This window comes from Pelophylax lessonae (assembly GCF_965119305.1).
Source record: "Pelophylax lessonae genome assembly, chromosome: 10".
NCBI lineage: Eukaryota > Metazoa > Chordata > Amphibia > Anura > Ranidae > Pelophylax > Pelophylax lessonae.
In genome coordinates this window covers 13,360,013-13,385,463 of record NC_138777.1, presented here as the reverse complement: position 1 = coordinate 13,385,463, position 25,451 = coordinate 13,360,013, and the positions used below count along the sequence as shown (strand labels likewise).

General features: G+C 44.7%; 1 protein-coding gene across 1 annotated transcript in view; it reads left to right on the top strand.

Moving 5' to 3' along the window:
• The window catches only part of TEAD1 (TEA domain transcription factor 1), a gene marked incomplete at its 5' end in the record, with an annotated part of 306,477 nt that overhangs the window by 209,915 nt on the left and 71,111 nt on the right, over positions 1 to 25,451 (top strand). The window contains 1 exon segment of the mRNA XM_082270285.1: positions 20,714 to 20,778. Coding sequence (XP_082126411.1) covers positions 20,714 to 20,778 — 65 coding nt within the window.

Here is a 25,451-nt window from a genome sequence, read left to right as displayed (position 1 = left end):
TGTGTGACGTCCATCCCGGGAAGTCGCGCTGCTCGAGGCGCTTGTTTACAACGGCCGGTACACACGCCGGAGGCATCCCGCCTGCATCCACTCCTTGCTCCATAGATGATCTCCAATCCATCCAAGGGTCCCAACATCCTGATCGAGAGAGTGGCAATTGGTCCATCTTGAGTGTCATTATGGGACCTTTCTCAATGTCCTCACTGTTATCCAGGACCGTGTGGTAACCACTTGCACTTTGTTTTTTTACTTTCAACTGTTAATAAACTACTTCTCCTTTTGCCGGCTGCTCATGGGTTATCTCTTACACATGCGATCACTGTGCGCTGTCCATATTCTGTTAAAAACATTGAGCATATATTGACCTCCGTGTCATACAAGGGGTCAACTACCTCTGGTGAGTGAGCATGCTTTTGGGGCACCTTGTAAGGCAGCAGCACTTCATGGGGGTTGAAGAGTCTGACCATTGGAAGAAGGTGGTCATAATTGTCTGATGGTGTAATTTCCTGAGTTGTGTAATGTATCCCAGGATCACTCCTTCACGTACTGCTCTTTCAGATAATCGGGCCACTGGACAGTTATGAAAACAAAGTATGCAGCGCTTGATATGACAATGACAAAATCAGTCACTAAAGAAAGTAATGATTTGCACAATACATCAAAGTAGACTGTAAAGCAATATGAGAAAAGTCCATGGGGGAAAGAAGTCCAATAAGAAGTCCAAGATATAGGTGATGAATTAGAAGATGTGACCTCCACCAAACGCCAACATTAACCACTTGCCGACCGCCGCAAGTACATATACTGCGGCGGTCAGCCCCTCACAGGCAAAGTGACGTACCGGTACGTCACTAGCCTGTGAGGCTCTGGGGAGCGGTCACGGTCCCCCCTGCGCGTGTGAGCGGCGGACCCAATGTCCGCCGCTCACTCACGATCATCCGTGACAGCGGGAGAAAGGCAGGCGGCTAGTGTAAACAAGCCACCTGTCATTCTCCCCTGTGTAGGAACAGTGATCATACGGTTCTACTATGTAGGACCGTTGATCAGTGTTCCTACACCTCAAGCCACAGCCACATCACAGTTACAATCACGCCCCTAGGGACACACACAGTCCCTCCCTCTCAAATAAAGTTAACCCCTTCACCACCAGTGTCATTTTACAGTAACAGTGCATATGTATAGCACTGATTACTGCAGTAATGTCACTGGTAACCCCAAAAGTGTCAAATGTCAGTCAAGGGTCCGATCTGTCCGCCCCAATGTCGTTAGTAAATACGATAACTTTTGCGCAAACCAATCAAAATACGCTTTTTTTTTTTTCTTTTAACCAAAAATATGTAGCATAAAACAAATTGGCTGAAAATGTTAAAAAAAATTTTGATTTTTTAATTTTTTTTGGGGGGAATTTCATATAAAAAAATGTGAAAAATATTGTTATTTTTGCAAAATTGACGCTCTTTTTTTGTTTATAGCGCATGATCAAAAAATTGCACAGGTGATAAAATACCACCAAAAGAAAGCTCTGTTTGTGGGAAAAAAAGGACGTCAAATTCGTTTAGGTACAGCGTCACACGACCGCGCAATTGTCCGTTAAAGTCACGCAGTGCCGAATCGCAAAATACCCCCTGGTCAGGAAGGGGGTAAAATCTTCCGGGGCTTAAGTGGTTAATGGCCTCTTACCAAAACCATAAGATCCCCATTACAGGGATCTCAATGCGCTTATGACAAGGACTCTCCTCACACACCACGGTAGATGAACAAATACAATATCTCCTCCAACAGGAAATGCCTCTGCATGCTCAAAATCGATCCTCTCATGGGGGTGATATTAGACTCAATGGCACATAAAAGAAGAAAAGACTCCTCATGGTGCAGTATACTCAAACACAAGCACTTTAATGTAGGAAAAGCCAATGTAACACTCACATTTTGATCAATAAAAACAGGCATCAAAGGTCAATATCCTGTGGGGGACTCGAAAGTGGACAGTGTGGTAGCTTTAGCCTGGTAATCTTCGATTGAAGGCAGAAGAACGCTGCAAGGTGATCACAGGGCGGACTTTACCGGTCCCCTACCGGTTTCGTCAAATCCTGACGTCATCAGGGGGCGTTGTTTGACGCCACGTTTACCCACGTTAAATGGCTAACAAAAAGCGGAAGGGGAGGAGCGGCGTACGCTCCGGCCCATCTCCCCCGTTACCGCTGACGCTGACCACACATTAGCATGGCTAGAGGACTTCTTTCCCCCATGGACTTTTCTCATATTGCTTTACAGTCTACTTTGATGTATACTTTGTTTTCATTTCTTTTGGGTTGAGGTACAACTTTTTTATGCTAGCAGCTGATATTGTAATCTTACCATTTAACTTGATTAAGCGCAGTATAATCTGTTTTTATTCCACTGGACAGTTATGACCACCTTCTTGCAATGCTCAGACTCTTCAACCCCCATTAAGTGCTGCTGCCTTCCAATGTGCCCCAAAAGCATGCTCCCTCACTGGTGGTAGTTGACTACTTGCATGATAAGGAGGTCAATAAAATGCAATGTATCCCAGATCACCCCTTCACATACTGCTCCACTGTCAGGATATTACACTACTGGACAATTATGACCACCTTCTGAGGTAATTTCTCGTCAGTGGAGCAGTACATGGAGGAGTAATCCTGGGATACATTGAGCGTATATTGACCTTCTTATCATACATCTATCTCTGGTGAGTGAGCATGCTTTTGGGGCACCTGGGAAAGCAACAGCTCTTAACGGGGGTTGAAGAGGTTTTCACTTTGCAGCTAAAAAGCACTTCTGAATGGACGTTCTTGGTTACACGCTTCTTTTGTCCTTTATATGATACAAGTTGAACTCCCCTTGGAACGATTTAACATTTTTTTTTTAATCAATTATCATTTTATTATTCCATTATTTTAATACTTTTTTTTATTTAATAACACAGAGTACTTTGACATTACAATTGGTAGTAGGTAGCGCCGTTCTTTATATAATTCTTTAATCACTATTCAGATGGGCCCCTGGTGCAGTAGTAGGGTCCGCATAGCCAGAAGGTCTCCTCTTGATGCATTCAGAATACACACCATAAAAGCTGTGGATCTAGATCAGCTATTCTCAACCAGGGTTCCTCCAAAAGTTGCTAGGGGTTCCTAAAAACGGTCACTGATAGACCTCCCATTCAATGATGCTTGCATGATTTCGGATTCCTCCAGAAGTTCCTAGGGGTTCCTTGAGCTGTCACTGATAGACCTCCCATTCAATGGCGCTTGCATGATTTCAGGTTCCTCCAGAAGTTACTAGTGGTTCCTTGAGCTGTCATTGATAGACCTCCCATTCAATGGCGCTTGCATGATTTCAGGTTCCTCCAGAAGTTACTAGGGGTTCCTTGAGCTGTCACTGATAGACCTCCCATTCAATGATGCTTTCATGATTTCAGGTTCCTCCAGAAGTTACTAGGGGTTCTTTGAGCTGTCACTGATAGACCTCCCATTCAATGGTGTTTGCATAATTTTAGGTTCCTCCTGAAGTTACTAGTGGTTCTTTGAGCTGTCATTGATAGACCTCCCATTCAATGGTGTTTGCATAATTTTAGGTTCCTCCAGAAGTTGCTAGGGGTTCCTTGAGCTGTCATTGATAGACCTCCCATTCAATGGCGCTTGCATGATTTCAGGTTCCTCCAGAAATTACTAGGGGTTCCTTGAGCTGCCACTGATAGACCTCCCATTCAATGACGCTTGCATAATTTCAGGTTCCTCCAGAAGTTGCTAGGGGTTCCTTGAGCTGTCATTGATAGACCTCCCATTCAATGGCGCTTGCATGATTTCAGGTTCCTCCAGAAGTTACTAGGGGTTCCTTGAGCTGCCACTGATAGACCTCCCATTCAATGACGCTTGCATAATTTCGGGTTCCTCCAGAAGTTACTAGGGGTTCCTTGAGCTGTCACTGATAGACCTCCCATTCAATGGTGCTTGCATAATTTCAGGTTCCTCCAGAAGTTACTAGGGGTTCCTTGAGCTGTCATTGATAGACGTCCCATTCAATAGCGCGTGCATCATTTTTGAGCCAAAGCCACTTGGCAGAGCCAGCATCGTGATGCCTCTGGGTGGCATTTAGACCACATCTGTAAATGGGCATTTTCCCTCTCACCCCCAATAAATTGGTTCTAGTTGGAGATTCTTGAGACCTGGAAATTATTTCAAGAGTTCTGCTGTTCAGAAAAGCTGGTGTAGATCGTGAGCTCCTTCTCCATCTGTGGATCTCTACCACCAGAAAAAAAACGAAAAAAAAAAAACGACTCAAGTAGCTTGAACAGGGTTCACATTTAGACGACACTTTAAAAGTTCCATCAGATTTATTTTTTTATTTTTATGAAAGCTAATGTTCTTTACTACCAACTAAGGCTATGTTGTGATGGCACCTTGTCGGTTTTTATATTCTTTGTTCAGTCAAACATAAAAGGAAAAAAAAAAAAAATTTTAAAGGGAAGAAGCTGTGGAAACAACCAATAGTTTTTCTTGTATGTGCTCCGGTAAAAGAGTTGTGTCCTTGGATCTTATTGTTTGAATTTTTTTTTCTTTAAAGACGAAATTTTTACATAACGCTTTTATTGTGCAGCGTGATGTATAAACCTGTGTATTCACAAAGACAAAATACTGTTGGCGGAAAAAAAAAAAAAGAAGCGTAATTTATTTTTTCGGCTTCTGAGTGTCCTTGCGTTCTGCTCAAAGAGATCGGAGAGAGAGAGAAAAAAAAATGATCTACTTCGTTAACCGGGGAAGAAACCTGTACAGCCCCTCGAATAAACATTTCGCTGTCAAGGTTACAAAAATATTGTGCGGGCACACAATGCACAACACATGCGTATTGTTTCCTATGCATGAGTTGCATTATTTTAACGGCGTAGATGAAAAAAATAATCACAGTTGCTGTTATGGGAAAATATTTTTCCTTTTTTTTCCCTCTTTTTTTGAAAAAAAAAATCTAAATTTTTTTTCTTATGCGATTTCAAATGGTTTCCTAATTTACCCAAAAATTAGTAAAATATCATCTTGCTTGTTAAAATAGAATATAAATTCTTGCTGCATTCTACTTTGTTTTTTTTTTTTGTTTTTTGTTTTTTTTAATGTGTCTTTCCCCATCAAAGAAAAAGTGAAAAAGCTGAACTATCATCGTACATCAATGCTCAACCTTTTAAAGAGCGAGGCCCATTGAGGTGATTTGGTCGTGGGCCAAAATTAAATAAAATGGTTCTGAATTTAAATTTTTTTTTTTTTGTATTTTGAATAGCATAAAGATTATTTTAAACGGCAATCAGGATCATCATTTTCCATGGATCAATCCCTGTTGGATGTTTACCCACTGTTTAACCACTTGCCGACCAGTCACGTTGACTGTACTGCGGCAAAGTGGCTTGTTCCCGTCCAGCGACGTAGACCTACGTCGCTGGATTCCTCTTCTTGTGGGCGGCGCGCGCGCGCCGCCGGAGGCTCGTTCCCTCTGTTTTCAGTCACAGCGGCAGTCGGGCCAGGGGAAGAGAGGCGGTGATCACCGCTGCTCTTCCCCGGTCGTCGGGGAATCGAGTCTGGAGATCCGCCCACTTGTGTAAACAGAGCGGGCGGATCTCCGAAGTGACAAACAGCGACAGATTGCAGGGTTCAGCATAGCTGAACATGCAATCTGTCCCTGTGTCACTCAGTCACCTCCCCCCACACATGTCAGTAAGCACCAGGCATACATTAACCCCTCCCTCTCCAATAAAATTAACCCCTTCCCTGCCAGTGTCATTTTTACAGTAACAGTGCATATTTATAGCACTGATTACTATAGAAATGTCACTGGTACCCCCAAAAGTGTCAAAAATGTCAGTCAAGGGTCCGATCTGTCCGCCGCAATGTCGCAGTCCCGCAAAAAAAATCGCAGATCGCCGCCATTACTCGTTAAAAATCGCAGATCGCCGCCATTACACGTTAAAAAAAAAAAAAAAACACCAAAAATGACAAATCTTTCCCTTAGTTAGTAAACGCAATAACTTTTGTGCAAACCAATCAAAATACGCTTATTGTGATTTTTTTTTTTTACCAAACATAGGTAGCAGAAAACAAATTGGCCAAAAATTTAAAAAAATTTAGATTTTTACATTTTTTGGGGGGAATTTCATATAAAAAATTTTGAAAAATATTGTTATTTTTTCAAAATTGTTGCTCTTTTTTTGTTTATAGCGCAAAAAGTAAAAATCGCACAGGTGATCAAATACCACCAAAAGAAAGCTCTGTTTGTGGTAAAAGGACGTAAATTTCGTTTGGGTACAGCGTCGCACGACCAGGCAATTGTCAGTTAAATTCGCACAGTGCCGAATCGCAAAAAGTGTCCTGGACGTAGACAGCAAAATCCTCCGGTGGTAAAGTGGTTAATCAGGCGGACTCAATTAAACTGATCGTGGGAAAGGGGCCTAAGGCTGCTTTCACAGTGATGTGCTGCGGATTACCCGCACGGTGGATGCAGCGCAGTGCACCTGCAGCTTTCCTGTGGGTTAGCTGCATTTTGCCATACACATCCATTATATCTTACAGGTGTGGTGCACTTTTAAAAAGCGCACCAAACCCACAGGATATAATTGGAATCCATGGCTCAGTGCAGCTAACACGCAGGAAAGCCGCAGGTGCATTGCATTGCCCTGCCCCTACGAATCAGTGTGAACCAGTCTAGTAACCATTGCAAAACTATTGCCCAAACTCTGCAAAACTCTGATATTATGCCCATTGCTTTAATGCCCAAACTGTGTTTTTCATAAACAGACCTTCCTTCGCTTTCTGCATCTGTTGGCATAACCACTTTCTGCAGGCATCGCCAGCTGTAGAAAATGTTGCTGTCCCAGGCAGAGTGCACTTGGCGCTACAGAGGAAGCATCGGCTTATGCAGTTCTGCTCCTACCACAGCCGCTTGCTTCCACTTTCGCTGGCTCCATCCACAGCACTGATGCTCTGGAATGGTGAGTTGGCGACCCGCGATCTGGGCTTGGCGACCCGCGATCTGGGCTTGGCGACCCGCAATCTGGGCTTGGCGACCCGCCATCCAAGAGAAGAAGGTCTCTAACCACTTTAGAGGGTTCTGCGGGTCACCAGTTGGGCACCCCTGCCGTACATCTTCCCCCGCTATACTTACCTTTGAGAATGCTGAGCTGTCAGTGCCCACACAGTTGGTGCAGCGGTCTTAGGATTTGATGTTCCCAATCTTCCCCCTCTTCCATCTGCAGTACTTACAGGATGGACGGATTCTGATTGGTCAGCGCCTGCCCAGGGAATCGCTCCGGCCTGTGCCGGAAAGTGTTGCAGGAGGAAGAGTGGGATTTTCAGATCCCTGGGCCAGCGTGGGCACTGAACAGCTTAGCATCAACTGAGGTAAGTACGCAGGGGGGGGGGAGGAATGGGGGGATAGGGTTGGGGAGGTCCAAAGCATCTCGTCTCTGATCCCTCTGAATATTTCATAAAACGTTTTTGACTTATTTGACTATGCACAAGCTGCTGGTGGTGGTAGGATCTAATTATATACATACAACTCTCATCACAATTCAGTGGAGTCCTGCCATTTTTGTGCTTACAGAACATAAGCCATATGCATGCGCAGGGGGTGTGCCAGGTATGCCTCGGCACACCCTAATCACTACGTGCGGTGCAGATTCCCCCTACTGCCTGGGCTTCTCCCTGTGTTGCCCCCGCCGCACAGTGCTGCTGGCTTCTTTTTGCTCCCCCAGGCTTCTGTGAGGGGTGTTTCAGGATGGAGAGTGTGGACATGGGCTAGTAAATGTCATTTTCCGGCCCCTTCCTTTTCTAAATGAAAACAGTGAACTCGCTCACTGTGTTCATTTATTACCGAAGCATAGTAAACTGTTTGTTAGATTGTGAATGAGCAGCACAGAGAGCTTCCCATTCATTCATGGTCCCATGCATATGAGGCTGCAGAGAAAGGCGTGCGTGTTTTGAGCTTTGGAGTACACACCCTAATACAATAGGCTGCACACACCTATGACCTAAGCACTGATGAAGATAGAACGTCTCAGCCCCTGAAACATGTTGGCTTATTTATCCCACCGAATATTTAATTCAAAAACATTTTTGACTCGTTGACCATTGGGGTGGCCCTCCTACTTCTACTTACAGCAATATAAACCAGGCAGATTTTTAACTTGCCCAAAAAATTGTCCGTAGAACGTTCATACCAAAATCTCCTACAGTTGTTTCTCCTCCATCATAAGAATGATTTATTTTTTTTAAATGACAACATTGTTGGCAGCTGCGTTTTTTTTTAATGCTGTTCATGCAAGCGCACTCCCGCGGAGGATTCCAGCTCATAACTAAAAATGGAAAGGAAGCAGTGTCTAGTTGCATTTTTGAGATGTTCTCTTCTCGCCTATAGGCTATGGAGGCCTGCCCTCACATGTTCCCGGGTTCTGGCATTGTATAAATGGCTCCTCTTTGGCCACAAAACCAGAAGGCAGGAGATGTGCCTTCCAAACAAAATATCTGTCCTATTAATAGACAATTATAGTGAATAATAGGAATATGATTAGCGCAACTTTGTTTTTATGTAGGTCCTGTGCAATGGTTGTTCATATTGAACGCACAGACACATGTATAGTCTGCTCCTTCTGCCTATCTCCCTTCCTAGTCCTCAGCAAAAAATCTTCCTTTTGCTTTTTCTTTTTTTGTTTTTTTGTTTTTTTTTGGAGGGGGTTGGGGGTGATGGAACTGGTACAATGCAAGGACTTTGTCCAGATATTTGGTTCTTTTTGCGGTAGGGATTCATGGTGGACCTCCATGCCCAGCTTGCAATATGAAGTGTGGGTGCTTTAGGTCAGTGGTCCTCAACCCTGGCCTACAGGGCCCACTAACAGGCCAGGTTTTAAGTATTACCTTGGGGAGATGCAGACTAGAATACTGCAATCACTGAGCAGCAAATGTTATCACCTGGGATGTATTTCAGTTATCTTGCAAACCTGGCCTGTTAGTGGGCCCTGTAGGCCAGGGTTGAGGACCACTGCTTTAGGTGGTTCTAAGGGCTAAAGGTTTTTTACCTTAATAAACTCTTTGCATTAAGGTGAGAAAGGTGCACCCCTTTTCCCCACTCCCACAGCAACCCCTAAATACTTACTTCGGCCCTATCCCTGTCCCAGTGCTGTGTATGAGAGTAGCTGTGCTGCTGTCTCTCTCTTCTCATTGGATACTGTGAGAGCAGCAAGAACCAATGGCTGTCAGTCAAACCCCGTGATGAGAGAGAGAGCTGGGGTGTGGGGCCAAGCCACACTACCTTTCATTAGACTTGCATGGTCAAAAACCTTCTATAAAAACGCTCCTTGCCAAAAACATACAAGTGTACCAATAAGCAAGCAGTGTAGAATAATCCAGCAGTAGGGCGGTAACACCAGGCCCAAACCATTGCTTGAATTGGCAGGCATATGCCCCCCTTCCTCTGAGCTCAGTTTACAGTGCGATTTTACACTGCTTGCTTATTGGTACACTTTTGAGAGTGCTTTTGGCCTTGGGTTTATTTTAACAAAGGCTATTGGTAATGCACTAGGCCAGTGGTTCTCAAATCCGGTCCTCGAGCCCACCAACATGCCAGGTTTGCAAGATAACTTAATTACATTACAGGTGATCTCATTTTGCTGCTCAGTGATTGCAGTATTTTAGTCTGCATCTCCCCAGGGTAATACTTAAAATCTGGCCTGTTAGTGGGTCCTGAGGACCAGAGTTGAGAACCTCTGCACTAGGCCCTTGCATTCAGTTTGTTTTTTGGGTTTAGTGCTATATTAACTTAAAAAAAAAAAAAAGCCTCAAGGGCCTAGTGCAGGGGTCTTCAAACTATGGCCCTCCATTTGTTCAGGAACTGCAATTCCCATCATGCCTAGTCATGTCTGTGAATGTCAGGGTTTTACAATGCCTCATGGGATGTGTAGTTCTGCAACAGCTGGAGGGCCATAGTTTGAGGATCCCTGGCCTAGTGCATGATCAAAAACCTTCCTTAAAAACGCCCAACGCCAAAAACATAGTGTACCGATAAGCAAACGGTGTAGAATGGGCTCAGAACTTTGAGGAAGGGGAGCATCCCCCACAATGCAAAAACCTGCCAATTCAATCAATGGTTTGGGCCTGGTGACACCGCCCCACTGCTGGATCATTCTACAGTGGGATTTTACACTGCTTGCTTATTGGTACACTTGTGAGTTTGTTTTTGGCCTTGAAAGCCTTTAATAAAGGTTTTTGGTAATACACTAGACTAGACCCTTGCGTCGTCCTTGTTTTTTTCAGTATAGATCTAAACCCATAAAACTGGAAAAACAAACCGGACACAAGGGCCTAGTGCATTACCAAAAAACCTTTACTAAGAACACTCAACGCCAAAACATAATAAAGGCTATTGGTGATATTGGTAATGCACTAGGCCCATGCATCCAGGTTTTTTTTTTTTTTTGCAGTTTTATGGGCTTAGATCTACGTTACCATAACAAAAAAAAAAGCAAAAAAACAGGATGACTCAAGGGCCTAGTGCATGATCAAAAACCTTCCATAAAAACATAGTGTGCCAATAAGCAAACAGTGTAAAATCACACTGTAGAATGGGCTCAGTACTTTGAGGAAGGGGGGTATCCCCCACAACACAAAAACCTTCCAATTCAATCATCGGTTTGGGCCTGGTGACACCGCCCCACTGCTGGATCGTTCTACAGTGTAATTTTACACTGCTTGCTTATTGGTACACTTGTGAATTTGTTTTTGGCATTGAAAGTTTTTAATAAAGGTTTTTGGTAATACACTAGACTAGTGATATGCAAACTGTGGCCCTCCAGTTGTTGCAAAACTACAAGTCCTATCATGCCTTTGCCTCTGGGCGCATGCTTGTGGCTCTCAGAATCTTGCTATGCCTCATGGGACTTGTAGTTCGGCAACATCTGGAGGGCCACAGTTTGCATATCCCTGCACTAGACCCTTGCGTCTCGTCCCCCCTGTTTGTTTTTTTTTATGTTAGTATAGATCTAAACCCATAAAACTGGAAAAACAAACAGGACGCCGCAAGGGCCTAGTGCATTACCAAAAAAAACTTTATCAAAAACAATCCATGCCAAAACATAATAAAGGCTATTGGTGAGATTGGTAATGCACTAGGCCCTTGCGTCCAGTTTTTTCTTTTACAGTTTTATAGGTTTAGATCTACGTTAACATAAAAAAAAACAGGACGACTCAAGGGCCTAGTGCATGATCAAAAACCTTCCTTAAAAACGCTCATTGCCAAAAACATACAAGTGTACCAATAAGCAAGCGTTGTAAAAATCACACTGTAGAATGGGCTCAAAACTCGGAGGAAGGGGGTGCATCCCCCAAAACACATAAACCTGCCAATTCAATCAACGGTTTGGGCCTGGTGACACCGCGTCACTGCTGGATCATTCTACAGTGTGATTTTACACCGCTTGCTTATTGGTACACTTGTGAGTTTGTTTTTGGCCTTGAACATTTTTTATAAAGGTTTTTGGTAATACACTAGACTCTTGGGACCTAGTGCATGATCAAAACCTTCCTTAAAAACGCTGATTGCCAAAAAAGCTGTAAAAACAAACAGGACGACGCAAGGGCCTAGTACATTACTGAATACCTTTATTAAAAACACACTCACAAGTATACCAATAAGCAAGCGTTGTAAAAATCACACTGTAGAATGGGCTCAAAACTCTGAGGAAGGGGGTGCATCCCCCAAAACACAAAAACCTGCCAATTCAATCAACGGTTTGGGCCTAGTGACACCCCTCACTGCTGGATCATTCTACAGTGTAATTTTACACCGCTTGCTTATTGGTATACTTGTGAGTGTGTTTTTAATAAAGGTATTCAGTAATGTACAAGGCCCTTGCATCGTCCTGTTTGTTTTTACAGCTTTATGGGTTCAGATCTTCGTTAACGTGACAAAAAAAGGTTGCAAATGCGCAGACAAAAATGCGCAAAAAGTGTTCAGCCTTTGACCAGGTTATGTCCATCTGATATCCCCATTATCACATAAGAGGAATGCCTGGAAAAAAAGATTATAAAGAAAATATTTGCATTCTAGAACACATAGAGACAGCAGCTGCCATCGCATTTAACAGTTGATTTACTTCGATGATAGGTGCGAATATACATATTAGCATATCGGCACACTAGCTCGGCAGGCGTCGGATATTCATTAACCCCCTTTTCCAGCAGTGCGTTGCCATCTTTAAATGAAGCTGCCTCAAGTGCCTTGTAGCTGTTAAATTGGATTTGTCAGGGAAACCAAAGTGTCAGCTGCTGCAGGAATGGGGTCCACAAAGGCTGCAGCGCCCCGTCCTTTATAGGCAGGGTTTAAATAACAATTGATGAGTTTTTAGAAGTTGTGGGGATCATTGTGATTAAGAGGAAAAGCTTTGTGAATAATGCAGAGTACACAACGCACAGCTGGCTAGCAGAATGCTTTCTCTACTAAGGGGAGGTCACCCCTAGTTCATGCTGCTGTGCCACCGCTGACTGACAGCCATGAAAACCTGAACACAATCGAACAAAGCCCTGGAAACGTGCATTACCTTCTCATTTCAATTTTAAAACTCTGAAAGGAGGGAAAAGGGGAAAAAACAAATATTCGCGTTTGCAGATGTAGAATCGGATTTTGACCGAAGGCTTGATCCTTTCTTCGATCCTGCAGCAAGGAAAGTTGGCTCTAGCACTAACAGTTCATACCATTCATAGTGTGGGAGTCATGTATAAAGAAAAGTATTGCCTAATATACATACATAATTTACCTGTTTGGTGCAGAACTTGCCTAAATTGTTATCAAGACGCTGATTTTTACTTGCTTACTTTATATTGATAGTTGCATTTAAGAATTAGCAAATACTAATTCTCTCAAGCAGCGGCACCATTTTTCCTCTAGAGGTTGCTAGGGGTTCCTTGAGCTGTGGCTGATTGACCTCTCTTCTGATGGTGCCAATGTAAAGAGCATTCTTCCCACTGATCACCAATGTAAGGGTCATTCTTCCCACTGACCACCAATGTAAGGAGCATTCTTCCCACTGATCACCAATGTATGGAACATTCTTCCCACTGATCACCAATGTAAGGAGCATTCTTCCCACTGACCACCAATGTAAGGGACATTCTTCCCACTGATCACCAATGTAAGGAGCATTCTTCCCACTGACCGCCAATGTAAGGGGCATTCTTCCCACTGACCGCCAATGTAAGGAGCATTCTTCCCACTGACCACCAATGTAAGGGGCATTCTTCCCACTGACCACCAATGTAAGGAGCATTCTTCCCACTGACCACCAATGTAAGGGGCATTCTTCCCACTGACTGCCAATGTAAGGGGCATTCTTCCCACTGACCACCAATGTAAGGGGCATTCTTCCCACTGACTGCCAATGTAAGGGGCATTCTTCCCACTGACCACCAATGTAAGGGGCATTCATCCCACTGACTGCCAATGTAAGGGGCATTCTTCCCACTGACCACCAATGTAAGGGGCATTCTTCCCACTGACTGCCAATGTAAGGGGCATTCTTCCCACTGACCACCAATGTAAGGAGCATTCTTCCCACTGATCACCAATGTATGGAACATTCTTCCCACTGACCGCCAATGTAAGGGGCATTCTTCCCACTGATCACCAATGTAAGGAGCATTCTTCCCACTGACCACCAATGTAAGGGACATTCTTCCCACTGATCACCAATGTAAGGAGCATTCTTCCCACTGACCGCCAATGTAAGGGGCATTCTTCCCACTGATCACCAATGTAAGGAGCATTCTTCCCACTGATCACCAATGTAAGGAGCATTCTTCCCACTGACCGCCAATGTAAGGGGCATTCTTCCCACTGACCGCCAATGTAAGGAGCATTCTTCCCACTGACCACCAATGTAAGGAGCATTCTTCCCACTGACCACCAATGTAAGGGGCATTCTTCCCACTGACCACCAATGTAAGGGGCATTCTTCCCACTGACCACCAATGTAAGGGACATTCATCCCACTGACCACCAATGTAAGGGGCATTCTTCCCACTGACCGCCAATGTAAGGGGCATTCTTCCCACTGACCTCCAATGTAAGGGGCATTCTTTCCACTGACCACCAATGTAAGGGACATTCATCCCACTGACCACCAATGTAAGGAGCATTCTTCCCACTGACCACCAATGTAAGGAACATTCTTCCCACTGATCACCAATGTAAGGGACATTTTTCAATGACTCCTGATAAATTTGTTTTAGCTGGGGTTTCCTGAGACCTGAAAATCATTTCAAAGATTTTTTTCTGGGGTAAGTAGGTTTAGAAAGGCTGCCAGAGAGTGACTTGGACAGGACTTCTTGCCTTGCTGCAAGAGAGCAAAGGAGCAGCGCTGTTTGATAGGTGGGCATTAAAGTAAACCTGTTGCTTTGCTAAATAGCACAAGGAGAGGAAAGGCCAGGCTCTGCTGTAATGCACACAGGGAACATGCCAGCAGGAGATATGAGAAGAACGAATACCCCATCAGTCTGCTGCTTCTTCTCCTTCATTCTCCTGTGGCTGAAGGCTTGGTATGTCCCAGCTGTGCTGCTGCTGCTACACTGGATGTGAAATCTGGCTGTGCTATCTGGCAGGGGGTGCCTGGATCACTAAGCTGGATGAACAGAATAATAAATCCTTTGGCAGGGTATATGGGTGCTTTTAGCTGTCTACCTTAAGTTCTGCTTTGAAAAAAAAAAAACTCTAGTATATATTCAGTAAGTAAGCCTTTGAGGCCAGTGTTAAGTTTTCCAGCATGTAATGATTATAGGTTTTTTAGCATTTTTTTTTTTTCTGTACAATATTTACATGATTTTATTTTAGATGTGTAGGTTCTCCCTCTGGTGGTTATCTGTATTTTATTTTTTTGTATTTTATTTTTTTATTTTTTGTCGGGTGCAACAAGGGGCAATTTTTTCTTCTATTTTTTTTGGCTTGGTCCTTTTTTTTTTTTTTTTTTTTTTGGGCTAAGTCCTCGTCCCCTTCATTTTTTTTTTTTTTTTTTTTTTTTTTTGGGGCTTAGTCCTCGTCCTCTTTTTCTTTTTTTTGGGCTAAGTCCTCGTCCTCTTTTTCATTTTTTTTTTTGGGCTTAGTCCTTGTCCCCTTTTTAATTTTTTTTTTTTTTTTTTGGGGCTTAGTCCTCGTCCTCTTTTTCTTTTTCTTTTGGGCTAAGTCCTCGTCCTCTTTTTCATTTTTTTTTTGGGCTTAGTCCTCGTCCCCTTTTTCATTTTTTTTTTTTTTGGGGCTTAGTCCTCGTCCCCTTTTTCATTTTTTTTTTTTTTTTGGGGCTTAGTCCTCGTCTCTTTTCATTTTTTTTTTTTTTTTTTTTTTTTGGGCCTTGCCCCCTATTTAAATTTCTGTTGTGTTTGCTTCTTGTACGGCCCTTGCAGGCCACTTCCCTTTTTTTCAGATTTTGAACTTAGCACACTGCACAGGAAAGGGACCCGATCAGCCAAGTCCTGCTGAGCATTTTTTTTTTTTTTTTTTTTTCCAGGGCTGTGAAAAGAATGAATTATTCAGCAGAAGCATGCCTACAGCCGCCCATTTGGGAGCTTTGATCTGCGAATCAGGCGGCCGCATGAATGCCCTTATTGTCAGTTTATGTGTACACAGTGTGTGAATTATTGAAAATAGTGAGGCCTGAGCCTCATCTGGTAGAGATTACAGTGCAGGCATGCTGGGTGAGGGCCTGTAATTGAATGTCCCCAGATGCTGTTTATTGGCCCACGTCACATGACCCCCCCCCCCCGTCCCCCATCCTTTGCAGCAAGCTTGTCTCCACAAAACGCAGGGCGCCCAGCCGCATCATGAGTGCGCGCTTTACCCCAGCACCTGCCCGGAATATTTTTACAAGCCAAGTTTTTATTTTTTTTGTACATTGTTTAAATGAAGAGGACCCGACTTTTTGCCTTAAACAGATTTATTCCTTGTTGACTTGCAAAACTCTTCTTGTGTGCACAAAGGATTTTCTTACTAAGCAGATTTGAAAGTGAATGGAACATAAATATGGGAGGGGGAGGGCGGGTTGTTGGCTTTATGGTCACTTTAGCAAAAGTTTTTCAGTTTTTTTTAGCCCGAGGAGTCAGGCAATAGGACACCACCTTCGGCCAGGGGATTGTAGTTTTATGTTCTTCGTAGAGCATTGCCATATTCACTACCACAGCAAACCCCTCCGAAGGGAAAGGGGGGGGGGGGGGTTAGCTTACAGTAAATCCCAACTCCGTCCTGTTTATTTTTTTTTCAGCTATGGATAGTGGGGAGGGGTTACAAACTTTTTTTTTTTCAGTTTTTGGGTGCATGTTGGAAATGTATTCTCTCATTTCCTTCCCCTTTCAATAGGACAGGAAATCAGGGAAAATTTGTCTATTGGTGACACAAATGGCGATAGAATTTTTTTTTTTTTTGTTTTTTTGAATCAGAAAAGGTTTTTATTCTGAAAATACCAGGTACAAAAACTTTTTTTGAATTCCAGTATACCAGTAAATACATCTGTAAACAACATACAGTCCAGGCAAATAAGGTACAATATTAAACTGCATCTCTTATCCTGCAAGGTTAAACACATCACCTCCCCTACCTACCTCGTCCATACTCCCAGATAGGAATTAAATGGTTTGTAGAACCTGTGTGAGGCTATATGTCTCGCCTACATTTCCGGTGATCACCCAGAGTGTACTCAGCCTGTGGGATGCTGCAATATCCTCATCAGAACAAGCTCCCTTGGGGATAACCCAGGGACATTAAGCCATGGAGGCTTTTTTTATATGTGTGTTTTCTGTCTTTGTAGTGTATTGAAAATTGCAATAAAAAGAATAAAAAGAAAAAGATAGGGGCAAGAGATGGTCAGACTATAGGCATGTTACCAAAGGTGAGAGACTATGGGCATGCTGCAAGAGATGGTCTGAGAAAGAAGGGCATGCTGCAAGAGATGGTCTGAGAAATAAGGGCATGCTGCAAGAGATGGACCGAGACTATGGGCAATGCTACAAGTGATGTCCTGAGACTATGGGCAATGCTACAAGTGATGGCCTGAGACTATGGGCATGCTACAAGTGATGGCCTGAGACTATGGGCATGCTACAAGTGATGGCCTGAGACTATGGGCATGCTAAAAGTGATGGCCTGAGACTATGGGCATGCTACAAGTGATGGCCTGAGACTATGGGCATGCTACAAGTGATGGCCTGAGACTATGGGCATGCTACAAGAGCTGGCCTGAGACTATGGGCATGCTACAAGTGATGGCCTGAGACTATGGGCATGCTACAAGAGCTGGCCTGAGACTATGGGCATGCTACAAGAGCTGGCCTGAGACTATGGGCATGCTACAAGTGATGGCCTGAGACTATGGGCATGCTACAAGAGCTGGCCTGAGACTATGGGCATGCTGCAAGAGCTGGCCTGAGACTACGGGCATGCTCCAAGAGCTGGCCTGAGACTATGGGCATGCTACAAGTGATGGCCTGAGACTATGTGCATGCTACAAGAGATGGCCTGAGACTATGGGCATGCTACAAGAGATGGCCTGAGACTATGGGCATGCTACAAGAGTTGGCCTGAGACTATGGGCATGCTACAAGTGATGTCCTGAGACTATGGGCATGCTACAAGTGATGTCCTGAGACTATGGGCATGCTACAAGAGCTGGCCTGAGACTATGGGCATACTACAAGAGCTGGCCTGAGACTATGGGCATGCTACAAGAGCTGGCCTGAGACTATGGGCATGCTACAAGAGCTGGCCTGAGACTATGGGCATGCTACAAGAGTTGGCCTGAGACTATGGGCACGCTACAAGAGAATGGTCTGAGACTATGGGCATGCTACAAGAGAATGGTCTGAGACTATGGGCATGCTACAAGAAATGGTCCGAGGCATGGGCATGTAAATAAAGTAAAGAAAGGTAGAACCTCTGCCAAAGTATTACAGCCCTCTTCTTTACCCGTCTTCTCCTCCTTCCCTGATGACGTAAGCAAGACATTATTCTGGAAAATTGCTTGCAAAACTGTGGCAACAGTAGTTGTATTATAAATGTATTTGGTTTATTGTGAAAGTAATTAGAGATAAAGCTATAAAATATGAGGCTGTACATTACATAGCCATCTTGTCGTAGCTCCAGAGTCAGGCAGAAATGTTTAGACACAATCTTAGATTAAGTGATATAGCAGAGCTAATGGCAGAACCGTGTTGTGTACTATCTGGTATGTATGACGTTTTTGTTCTGCATTCAGATCAGAGGTTGTTTGTACAGAAAACCCAGGAGGTTTAGTTCATTGTTAGACAGATCCCTTGATATTTACCTTGATAGCAGAGCATGTTGTGTCTACACTGTCGTTTCTCTGCATATGCAGAATCTAAGGTGACTAGATGTTGTCAGGATTCCAACTACATTGCATCCAATTACATGGAATTACAGAAGAATTTTTTATATGGGCAGGACCAGAGGTGTCGGGGCAGGGCAGGTGTCGCCATAGATGGGGCAGGGGTGGGGATGCCAGGGACAGGACATTGGTGAGGGTGTCTCTGGCAGGGGTGGGGGTGTTGGTGACAGGAAAGGGTTTGGGGCGACTAGACAGGGTGGGAGTGTCTGTTACGGGACATGGCAGGGGTGGGGAATGACAGTGAAGGGACATGGCAGGGGTGGGGAATGACAGTGAAAGGACATGGCAGGGGTGGGGATGTCGGTGATGAGACATGGTGGGGCTATCGGGGCAGGACCTTTGGTGTCGGGACGGGGCCAGGCCAGGGATGTATACCTCCATAGTGTAACCTGCATAGTGGGTGCACCTTTACCGAGATTAAGCAAGAACTTTGGAGTGTGTTGACTTCTTAGACTGTATATCTATAAGATGGTTTGAAGCTGGCCTGTCTTCAGAACTTACTGCACTTCACTCTTTTAAGACAGTATAATATATATATATATATATATATATATATACACACACACACACACAGTATCTTAAAAAAGTGAGTACGCCCTCACATTTTTGTAAATATTTTATTATAGCTTTTCATGAGACAACACTGAAGAAGTGAAATTTGCTACAATGTAAAGCAGTGAGTGTACAGCTTGTATAACAGTGTAAATTTGCTGTCCCCTCAAAATAACTCAACACACAGCCATTAATGTCTAAACCACTGGCAACAAAAGTGAGTACACCCCTAAGTAAAAATGTCCAGGTTTGGCCCAAAGTGTCAATATTTTGTGTGGCCACCGTTATTTTCCGGCACTGCCTTAACCCCCTTAGGCATGGAGTTCACCAGAGCTTCACAGGTTGCCACTGGAGTCCTCTTCCACTCCTCCATGAAGACATCACAGAGCTGGTGGATGTTAGAGACCTTGCGCTCCTTCACCTTCCATTTTAGGATGCTCAAAAGGGTTTAGGTCTGGAGACGTGCTTGGCCAGTCCATCACTTTTACCCTCAGCTTCTTTCGCAAGGCAGTGGTTGTCTTGGAGGTGTGTTTGGGGTCATTATCATGTTAGAATACTGACCTACGGTCCAGTCTCCGAAGGGAGGGGATCATGCTCTGCTTCAGTATGTCACAGTACATGTTGGCATTCATGGTTCCCTCAATGATCTGTAGCTCCCCAGTGCCGGAAGCACTCATGCAGCCCCAGCCCATGACACTCCCACCACCATGCTTGACTGTAGGCAAGACACACTTGTCTTTGTACTCCTCACCTGGTTGCCGCCACACACGCTTGACACCATCTGAACCAAATAAGTTTATCTTGGTCTCATCAGACCACAGGAGATGGTTCCAGTAATCCATGTCCTTAGTCTGCTTGTTTTCAGCAAACTGTTTGCAGTCTTTCTTGTGCATCATCTTTAGAAGCGGCTTCCTTCTGGGATGACAGCCATGCAAGCCAATTTGATGCAGTGTGCGGCGTATGGTCTGAGCACTGACAGGCTGACCCCCCCCCCCCCCCTTCAACCTCTGCAGCAATGCTGGCAGCACTCATATGTCGATTTCCCAAAGACAACCTCTGGATATCATGCTGAGCACGTGCACTCAACTTCTTTGGTCGACCATGGCGAGGCCTGTCCTGTTAAACCGCTGTATGGTCTTGGCCACTGTGCTGCAGCTCAGTTTCAGGGTCTTCAGCAATCTTCTTGTAGCCGAAGCCATCTTTATGTAGAGCAACAATTTTTTTTCAGATCTTCGGAGAGTTCTTTGTCATGAGGTGCCATGTTGAACTTCCAATGACCAGTTTGAGAGAGTGAGAGCGATAACACCAAATTTAACACACCTGCTCCCCTTTCACACCCGAGACCTTGTAACACTAACGAGTCACATGACACCGGGGAGGGAAAATGGCTAATTGGGCCCAATTTGGACATTGTCACTTAGGGGTGTACTCACTTTTGTTGCCAGCGGTTTAGACATTAATGGCTGTGTTGAGTTATTTTGAGTGGACAGCAAATTTACACTGTTATACAAGCTGTACACTCACTACTTTACATTGTAGCAAGGTGTAATTTCTTCAGTGTTGTCACATGAAAAGATAGAATAAAATATTTACATAAATGTGAGGGGCGTACTCACTATTTGTGAGATATATGTGTGTAAATGTATCAATTTGTTTTTCATATGTATACATATCCAAGCTCAAATGGTGTCTTCCAGTAAACTGACCCCATCCATTCCTTTATTTTAGGTAGGAATGAATTAATAGCCAGATACATCAAGTTACGGACAGGCAAAACGCGGACCAGAAAACAGGTAATACATCTGATTATCTTAATTGTTTGATGACATCGATCTATTAATTGTACTTTAATCATGCCCTGAATGCTGGGTTATTAGTGGACAGTGTGGATCCCAAATCGGGTGCTGCATAAAAGCTACCAAGATTGCCCAATTTACTATGCCATTTGTCTCATTATAATAATATAATGTATGCCTTTAAAAGCCTATTAGAATTTCTGTGGTAGTGAAGATGTCTGTTATGTTGGAGAACTCATGAGCTCTTATGCAGCATCATGGTCATGTTCATGCTGTGAGAACCTAAATTTCCACCAATTTCCATGGCTGTGCTTTACAATGTTTCAACCCATTCCCCAAAGAATATCTTGTATTAAAAACCCAACTCCATCCAGAACTTTTCAGGTATAGATAGAATAGGGAGGGAATAAAAACTCTGTAATATTTTTATGTTATCAGTGTTTGGTGCATGTTGGAAATTTATTCTCTCCCTTCCTGTCACATTTCAGTAGGATAGGAAGTCAGGGAAAATCTCTGTTGGTGACCCAAAGATCGATCGTAGAGTGGAAACCAATTAGAACAGTGGTAATAAACTTCTTTAAAATTGCAGCCCCCTAACATTCCTAAGGAGTGCACATAATATTGAGTGAAGCTAAGGCAAAATAAAACTGGCATAGATTGAAGACTTGCAACAGAAGTTTAGAGATTATGGGCACAATACAAGATAGCCTATGAGCAGGCTGCAGGAGACGGTCAGAGACTATGGGCATTCTGCAAGGGATGGTCAAAGACTATAGGCTTGTTAGAAAAGATTGTCAGACACTAAGGGCATGCTGCAAGGAGACGTTTAAAGACTGTTGGAGTGCAGCAAGAGATGGTCAGAGACTATGGACCTGCGGCAAGTGATGGTCAGTGACTTAAGGCATGCTGTCAGAGAGATGGTCAGAGACTATGGGCAGGCTGAAAGAAACGGTCAGAGACTATGGGCAGGCTGAAAGAAACGGTCAGAGACTATGGGCAGGCTGAAAGAAACGGTCAAAGACTATGGGCATGCTGCAAGAGATGGTCAGAGCCTATGGGCACTTGGGCAGGCTGCAAGAGATGGTCAAAGACTATGGGCATGCTGTAAGAGATGGTTAAAGAGTATAGGTATGCTGCAGGAGACAGTCAAAGACTATGGGCATGCTGCAAGAGATGGTCAAAGACTATAGGCATTTTGTAAAAGATTAGTCCGATACTATGGGCATGCTGCAAGAGATGGTCAGAGGCTATGGGCACTTGGGCAGGCTGCAAGAGATGGTCAAAGACTATGGGCATGCTGAGACTATAGGCATGCTGCAGGAGACAGGCAAAGACTAATGGTATGCTGCAAGAGACTGTCCGAGACTGTTGGCGTGCAGCAGGAGATGGTCAGAGACTATGGGCATGCTGCAAGAGACGGTCAAAGACTATGGGCATGCTGCAAGAGATGGTTAAAGACTATGGGAATGCTGCAAGAGACGGTCAAAGACTATGGGCATGCTGCAAGAGACGGTCAAAGACTATGGGCATGCTGCAAGAGATGGTCAAAGACTATGGGCATGCTGCAAGAGACGGTAAAAGACTATGGGCATGCTGCAAGAGACAGTCAAAGACTAAGGGCATGCTGCAAGAGACTGTCAGACTATTGACATGCAGCGAAAGATGGTCAGAGACTATGGGCATGCAGCGAAAGATGGTCAGAGACTATAGGCGTGCAGCGAAAGATGGTCAGAGACTATGGGCGTGCAGCGAAAGATGGTCAGAGACTATAGGCGTGCAGCGAAAGATGGTCAGAGACTATGGGCGTGCAACGAAAGATGGTCAGCGACTATGGTCGTGCAGCGAGAGAGGGTCAGAGACTATGGGCGTGCAGCCTGAGATGGTCAGAGACTATGGGCGTGCAGCAAGATGCGGTCAGAGACTATGGGCGTGCAGCGAGAGAGGATCAGAGACTATGGGCGTGCAGCAAGAGAGGATCAGAGACTATGGGCGTGCAGCGAGAGAGGATCAGAGACTATGGGCGTGCAGCGAGAGAGGGTCAGACTATGGGCGTGCAGCAAGAGAGGGTCAGAGACTAGGGGCGTGCAGCGAGAGAGGGTCAGAGACTAGAGGTGGAGACTAAGGAAAGGTTACATGAGACTGCTAGAAGAGATCACTGCTGTTACAGCCTGTTTACAAATCCATGCTTCCACATTCATGCTCCCTACGGCCCGTATGAATTACTTGTTACAGAATTTCATATTTCTCTCAGCAAAATCCAATATAAATGATCAAAGGAAGAAAAAAAGATAAGTGAAAAGCGATGAACAAGCAGAAAAAAAAATAAACTAAACCATTTAAGCACTAGAGGCCAGTCTAAATGTGTTGGTTTGAGCAAACCCGGAAATGCAGACCTCTGTCTGCAGGGGCCCAGAGGGCTGCACAATGAGTGCCGGGGGGGGGGGGGGTTAGAGCAAAGCTCTCTACATTTTTAAATTTGTTTTGTATACTATAATTAGGGGGACCCCCCCCCCCCCATTACAGTTTGGGGACAAGATGATAGGAAGTCTCCTTAGGCCGTAATGGAAGCCTGACAGAGGATCTCCAACCCTTCCCTCTCTCCTTCCAAACATGGCAATTCTGCTCAAGACTGATGCATTGATTTGTCTGATATATAAATTGCTGCTCCCGTTTGATGCAGACAGTGTGCCAATCACATCCCCCGCTGTTGGAGTCATGCTACTCACCCGCAGCACTCTGTGTTATACAACATGTACAGTATATGGATGCAGCCTGTCTCTAATATTCAATCAGTGACAAACATTGTAAAGCACTTTTGTGGTATTGAAGTTCTCAAAGCAACAACAGGCGGTGACCCCGGGCCCCCAATTAAATATTGGAGTTTATTTACTAAAAGCAAATAGACTTCACACTTTGCAAGTGCAGCTGCACTTGTTTTCTCAGAGCTTGGTGACTATGGCGAAGTGCTGCTGATTTCCATCATCCAATCGTGTGCAACCAAAAATGCATTTTGTTTTTTTTTGTTTTTTTCCTTGCACCTGATTGGGTATTCTTTACAAGGTGAAGCTTTACCACTTTAACTAAGTTTTGGGGAGAATGAGTGCAACTGCACAGTCTATGTGCTTTCAGTAAATGAATCCCATTCCTAGAGGTCTTATTAAATATAATATCTCAGTAACACATTTCAGGTGGAGGCTGACTGGTTGATTAACACACTGGCTTTTTGCATCATTCTGGGGGGACTGCAGTAGCGCTCTGCACTTGGGTTCCCAGGTCTGCCCCCCCCCCCCCTTTATTCTTCCCATTATTATAGAACAGTAGTCTCCAGACTGCAGTGAGTGGGCAAGTTGCATTCTTTTGCTTACCAGTTTGAGGCCCTTGGGTCACTATTTCTCCTAGTGACACCAGCAATGAGGGGCTATTCCTCCCACTGAAACCAATGATTTGGCACTATTCCTCCCACTGACCCCAACGATGGGGCACTATTCCTTCCATTGATACCAACGATGGGGCACTATTCCTCCCACAGACACCAAGGAGGCACTAACATCAATTAGGGGGCACCATTCCTTCTACTGACACCGATGATGGGGCACCATTCTTTCCACTGATACAAATAATATATTTGTCTCACTGGCGCCAACAATGGGGTACTATTCCTTCCACTGACACCAAACAATGGGAAGCCACTCCTTCTACTGACACAAACAATGAGGCGTTATTTCTTTAAATAACACCAACAATGGAGGCACCCATTCCTTCCACTCATACAAATAATGGAATGCTATTTTTCTCACTGACATCAACAATGGGGTACTATTCCAACCACTGACACCAACAATGAGGTACTATTCCAACCACTGACACCAACAATGAGGTACTATTCCTCCCACTGACCCCAACAATGGGGCACTATTCCTCCCACTGACCCCAACAATGGGGCACTATTCCTCCCACTTACCCCAATGATGGGGTACTATTCCTCCCACTGACCCCAATGATGGGGTACTATTCCTCCCACTGACACCAACGATGGGGCACTATTCCTCCCACTGACACCAACGATGGGGCACTATTCCTCCCACTGACACCAACGATGGGGCACTATTCCTCCCACTGACACCAACGATGGGGCACTATTCCTCCCACTGACACCAACGATGGGGCACTATTCCTCCCACTGACACCAACGATGGGGCACTATTCCTCCCACTGACACCAACGATGGGGCACTATTCCTCCCACTGACACCAACGATGGGGCACTATTCCTCCCACTGACACCAACGATGGGGCACTATTCCTCCCACTGACACCAACGATGGGGCACTATTCCTCCCACTGACACCAACGATGGGGCACTATTCCTCCCACTGACACCAACGATGGGGCGCTATTCCTCCCACTGACACCAACGATGGGGCGCTATTCCTCCCACTGACACCAACGATGGGGCGCTATTCCTCCCACTGACACCAACGATGGGGCGCTATTCCTCCCACTGACACCAACGATGGGGCGCTATTCCTCCCACTGACACCAACGATGGGGCGCTATTCCTCCCACTGACACCAACGATGGGGCGCTATTCCTCCCACTGACACCAACGATGGGGCGCTATTCCTCCCGCTGACACCAACGATGGGGCGCTATTCCTCCCGCTGACACCAA